The sequence below is a fragment of the Temnothorax curvispinosus genome, unplaced genomic scaffold (genome assembly GCF_003070985.1).
Source record: "Temnothorax curvispinosus isolate PA1 unplaced genomic scaffold, ASM307098v1 QBEX01000525.1, whole genome shotgun sequence".
Classification (NCBI taxonomy): Eukaryota; Metazoa; Arthropoda; class Insecta; order Hymenoptera; family Formicidae; genus Temnothorax; species Temnothorax curvispinosus.
Window position 1 is genome coordinate 439,337 of NW_020210305.1, and position 6,000 is coordinate 445,336.

The window sequence follows — 6,000 nt, forward strand, 5'->3', positions numbered from 1 at the left end:
CGAGATTAGAGAGGAGACTTTGTGTGATAATGAATTATACAGTATTAAATTAAATCGTTCATTTAATTGAATCGTTCATTTTTAACCCGCGCTAGACAAATTTTAAGAATTTCATTAAAATAAGTATATCATCAATAATGGTGTATCTTGATTAGTGCTCCGAAACTCAACTTACACACCACTTTCAGGATTAACAGGTCTATTACCCCGGTGAAACTTAACCGCAATTCACGCCGCGGTATCTCGTACATCTCATTAATCGAGCGATTACACGTTTAATGAAGTGCGAACGTCTAAAATGTACTTCAAGATTAATTGGAACGCGACTATTCTTAGACGCAGTCAAACTTTCCGCCGGATGTCTTGCGCGCGCGATGGGATTCTGAAGTTCGCCGTGTAAAGGGCTTTAGATTAGAGCGGATAATTCTGTTCGGATTTACGCGTGCGCGAATTTCCGAGCGACTATATACGGGATATCGCGGAAAGTTCTCGGATTGCTTAGAGACGACTGGCGCGCAAGGATTTGAGAATTGAGAGTAACGGTATATAAAAGTTAAGGGGAGAAAGGTAATATTCTCTTATCTATACGTCAAAACGTAAAAGTCGCATAAAAAAGAAGCTAGCGGTCGCGAAAGCGTGTTGAAGCGCGATTCGCGCGCGTTTCCATACAAGTTCCAGTTTCTGGACGATAGAATAAGAATCTTATTCGTCTTCGCCGCTGATGCGGGTATCAAAAGGCACTTGGCGCCGCGCATTCATGAATCTCCGATGCGCGATTTGCTGCTTAAACATGGAGTCGCCGCGAGATCGTCATAGACCGGTCAGCACGCTCTCTTTATGGCGGGTACATCTACGCCTGCAATTTATCTTTCGCGCTCGCGCGCGCTCTACTGCGCTCCCTGCCTTCCCCTTTTGTCGCTTTTCTTTTCTCGCCTACCCCCGTCTCCGGCTTTGCTCCCTCGTCTCGTGAATCTTGACCCCGGAAACGGCCGCGAAAGGAGGGCGCGCGCAGAAAGAAGACGGCGGGGTGCAAAGGGGGAAGGGGAAAAAGGGAAAAAGACGGTTGAAATATCACGAAGACATCATTCGTTACCGCCGCGTCGTTTATCCGTATCGCCACCCTCCTTATGACCGTATAAAACAGCTTTCCATCCTCATTCATGATGACGGCACGACGCGGCGGCGCGACGCGACGCGACGCGACCGGCCGAAAGTCGCGCCGAGCCGAGCTGAGCCGAGCCGTCGAGATTCGCAAGATCGCACTTTAATAGGATAGCACGAGCTGGGAGGAAAAAGAAGGAGAGCGAAAGGCAAGGGGAGAAAACAGGGACGCTTTTTTCGGTCGCGCCCGGGCCCGCCGGCATTACTCTCGCGAGGACAGGAAGCACCGAGGCGCTAGGCGGGAGGGTTGAGACCCCTGAATTATCGCGCGGAGTTATTTCTTCTTTCTATGTATCGTTCTTTACCTCGGGGGCGTGCACACATACGAAGCGCAGGGCTGGGTGCACGGGCGCTAACTCGGGCACGAAAAACAGGCAAGTTAGAAGAAGCTACAAATACATTCCCACTCGAGCGTCCTACCGTATATTTCTACCTGAACAATTAAAAATCTATTTTTATTTAATATTTTATTACGTTCATATTTTCATCCACGAAGAAATCCAAGAGCTTTTACAGATGTAGCGGTTAAAAAAATGTGTTTATACTTTATGTGTAAGTTTATGCGTAGGTATGCATTATTATGACAATAAAAAACACATTCCTATTGTCTTCTCCACAAAGAACAAGCGCCGCGCATTGATCCATCTAAAACCGTCCCTGGCTAGCTAGAAGCATCTCGGATCTATGTGTTCCCGTTGTTGCTTTCAAAATGTATGCGTTACCTACGAAAGCGGAGGATGAAAGTTATGCGCTTTGCCTATACGGTTGCGCCGCACCGAGAGATATCGGGAATGGAGTCGGGAGAGTCGGTCGCGGAAGAGAGGAAGATATGCAAAAAACCGCAACGCACATCGTCCTGCTAGAAATATTGGATGACACGCCACGCACTCTTCTGCGGCCATCGAAGCCGCTTTTGTTTTTCCTATCTCCCTTCCCTTTTCCGTTCTCCCTTTTTCGCGCAATGTATTTTACGAACGCCTGGCTTTCAGCCGACGTTTTGTTTTGCCCTCGACGCCGAACGGCGCGACGCGAAAGAGATTGTATCACGGCCCGCGAGATCTTTCGCCAAACTTCGTCGAATGCCACGAGGGAGAACCGGCGAGAAACTTTGCTGTTTATGGACAATTGATAAACGCGGTATACGCCGACGAAAAAAATGCTATTTGCGAATGCTATTTACTCGAGAGTTTCTCGGTTGGATTAAAAATATGCGGTTTAAACGATACAGGTTCTGTGAGACAGTGAGAGTAAATATTGGACGTATACGTTCGTCATGCGTCTTCATGCGCAACCTCGCCTACGGGGAAAAAGGGAATAACATATTATTTCTATAATATTTTGCTTCAGGAAAAATGTTAGCAGTGAGCACAGCAGAAGCAAAAACTGATTTAGCAGACCGGATTGTCGACGCGTTTCCTAGATTTTCCTTCCCCAGTTAATTACAAGCAGCTATTTTAAAAGAGAAGGTTAATTTTTAAAAATTTCCATTTCTAGATAATGAGAGAAAATTCAACGATAATATAAATATTTCCTAAAATAAATTCAATTAAAAAGATAAGTGTCACGAACGAGATATATATAAATAATTAGAAATTAATAGATGATTGTAATAAAGGTTTATATCCATGTGATGGAATAGCGGAAGTATAAAAAAAAATTTATTGTTCTAACAAAATGAAATGTTTTTCCCTTTAAAACATTCGCGGTAATAAAATATTTCTAGTTCGATCTCTGAAAATGATTTATCGAGCAAAGAGAACTTCTTATCTCACGTCGTACATCATATCTGAAAAAAGTACAACGCGGGACGATTCTTCAGCACCGTTTAACGATTGTCCGAAAACTCGAGTCTCCGAGCAAAAAGGAGAGGCGAAAGATCGAACGAAAGCGCGTCGACGCGCGCGTGCAAATTTCTGACGTTACGGAGGCGGAAGTCGTGACGACAACAGTTTTGAAAGTGGCGTTTCAAGCCCGATGTACGCAGCTTTATAGACATACTGCGCGCACGCCGTCGGAATAACAAATGCTCGGGAGCTCGGGAGACCGTTTTCTCGCTACGGTCTCCTCCCTGCTAGTGATGCGACATCGCGTTAAAAATAATCGATTCTCATAATCGATTAATTTTAGCAAAAAAGAATTTACGATTCGATTAATCGGACTAAAATGAATCGATTCTCAAATAATCGATTAAAAATCGGGTTCTTATCTAAAGATTTTGAAGCCATTAGACTGACTAATTATGATGTAAAAATTTAAATAAAGCACGATTAAGATCAAGAATTTGATTGCAATCAAAGGTTTTTAATAATAAAACAAATGTAATTGCAACACGCTATAAAATTTTTATTTAATTGCACATTCAATAAACTTAAATCATTGCTGTAGATGCAGTATCAATATCTATACTGTCTTCAATTACAAAATTATTTTCGGAGCATTTGCCTTAATTCGCATCTGGATAATTGCATCTCAATGTACGTCCCAATATTGGCTGAAATATATTTGCAAATAATTATTTTCAAATATATATTTTCACAGGAAAATATACATATACTTAAAGTCGTTATTTCCATTACTTGCAAATATATTTTGTTCGACACTACTGTACCGATACTACTAATGTCACCTCATTAATTGGCGAATGCACGCAGACACACTCCTCGCATAAAAATAACATACAAACGTAATCTGAGATATTGACATTATAATTTAGTGCCTCTTTGTTAAAATTATGGAAGGTTACTAAAGTAATAACGAAAAAGAATTATTACATGTTCATCATAAAGTCGCGAAATTCTTTTACAACAGAATACCCCACTTGCACAAATTTGCAGTGAATACATTAATACGCCCGTTACCAAAATCGACTTATCAAGTACAAGTATAAACGAAGCAAAATGAAACTTTGAATAATAATAGTTATGGTAAAATGAATAATAGTTATGGCAAAATGAAACTTTGAATAATAATAATGTGGTATACGGGTGAGACGCCGCACCGCTGTGACTTAGGTCCAGTATTTTTTAGGTAGAGATCCTAGAAATATAATCTCCGATGCCCTTTTTCCAGTAATTCTGCTTCTTTTTGCGCTAATAATATCTCCAGCAGCACTAAATAAGCGTTCAGATGGGACAGACGTTCCCACAATCACGAAATATTTCATGGCTATTTCGTACACCTTTGGATAAATATCCTTCAGTTTATACCAAACTTTTAGTGGATCCTCGCTTCTGTTGACGACATTAACATTAAGGAACTGTCGAAGTTCGACTGGTACGCCACCAGGCTCGTCGCAGTTTGTTGATGAAGATGCTATCAATTCATCGTGAACGTTCCACAAATCTTTTGTTTTCTCAATAGTATTTGATATATTATCTACGACAGCAGTAGATTGACTCCCTCTCTGATTTTCTTTCATCAATTGACATATCTTACTCATTGCTGTAGAAACAGCTAATGGACTGCGGAAGTGCAGTTTCTTGCTCGATTTGCCAATCCAAGTCGCTAGATTTGGCCATCATATGGTGCAAAGCTAAATCGATCGAGGTTCTCCGCCGGAGAGCGTAGCCGTTGTTAACGGTTCCTCACGTGCTCATACGAGACCTCGCTGTTTCGACTGATGCTTTAGGACCTGTAGAAGAACAGTAAACCGTAGAATAGCTGGGTAAATCTAAGGTACAAACACTACAAACAGGTAATAGAATAAAGCATTAACAGAGAATTTACACGCTGCACATAGTACTTACGGATTGTCCTCGTCGTTGTCGTTCGTCTTCGTCGACCTCTGGTTTCACCGCCGTGATCGACACAATGAAACGAGCGAATCGTCGCCGAGTTTCTATTAATAATAAAACAATACGACCGGGAACTCTTGTAATGGCGGAATTATTCGCTGCATTCGCTTCAAATCGAGCTCCAAGTCGCTCGCAATCGGCGATACACACCAAATTGTTTAATATAAAGACGTAATTAGAACTTTCGAAGTAAAATGGGCTGCACGTGCACACGGAATGCGCAACTGAACACGGTAACGGTTACCGCGCGGCGACAGTTGGCGAACTTTGATTGGCTACCGCGTCGCTTCTTGCCGCGCGCAAGCGTGTTGCGTCCCATGTGTAGGAGCCAATAGGCTCCCTGAAAATAATCGATTAAATTGATTATCAAGAAAAAAGAATCGATTCGCAAATAATCGACCGTCTGAATAATCGATTAATAATCACGATTAATTCATGAAAAAGAATCGATTCTCAAATAATCGAATCAGAATCGCGCATCACTACTCCCTGCACCCCGGACGCCGCGCCGCAGCGGCGATTTATCGTCCCGCGTCTCATTCCGAAAATTGTTTCGTCACGCTTTTACAGCCCGTCGCCTTTCACGTTATTTCCCTCTTTGTTTCTTCCCCCACGTTTCTTATCATTACGTTAATAAACGAAGGATTTCATCTCCCGCTTTAGCGGCGTAAATTTCTCTTTGACCTCAATTCATACATTTATTTCTCTTACGTCGCTTATATCGCAATACGTAGAAGTAATCTCGACAATCTCGATGTTTTGATTCGTTGTTCAAAGTGCGGAAAGTACAGGTGTGGGGGCAGCAAGTGCAGCGTCCTCGCGACAGTCGCTCCTGGCCGCGTGAAGTTGGCCGCGCGATTTACGAAATTCTCGCTCCGCCATGTTAGCGTCCACTTGCCTGCGGGACGTCACGGGCGTTGAGCGGTCAAGCGGATCGTAATGATCGTATTAGTTTCGTTCGTAGCTTCTCCGCCGTAATTCTTCCGTTATCGTGTAGTTATGCACGCGCCGCGTCGCGAGATTAATGCCGGGAGTGCCGTGCAAA

The 6,000-nt window shown here is 42.9% G+C and overlaps 1 protein-coding gene across 1 annotated transcript; it reads right to left on the reverse strand.

Moving 5' to 3' along the window:
• Window positions 1–3,480: 3,480 nt before the first annotated feature.
• LOC112455445 lies at window positions 3,481–5,301 on the reverse strand. The gene is made up of 2 exons (XM_025017353.1): window positions 4,908–5,301; window positions 3,481–4,792 (listed from the first exon to the last, which is right to left on the reverse strand). Exon 2 carries the CDS (start codon window positions 4,598–4,600, stop codon window positions 4,169–4,171), a length of 432 nt encoding a protein of 143 aa, XP_024873121.1. The 5' UTR covers window positions 4,601–4,792; window positions 4,908–5,301; the 3' UTR covers window positions 3,481–4,168.
• Between the last annotated feature and the right edge of the window lie 699 nt (window positions 5,302–6,000).

Bases quoted from the DNA above. Each gene is read 5' to 3' on its own strand.
- LOC112455445 (XM_025017353.1), bottom strand. From the start codon at position 4,600: ATGAGTAAGATATGTCAATTGATGAAAGAAAATCAGAGAGGGAGTCAA.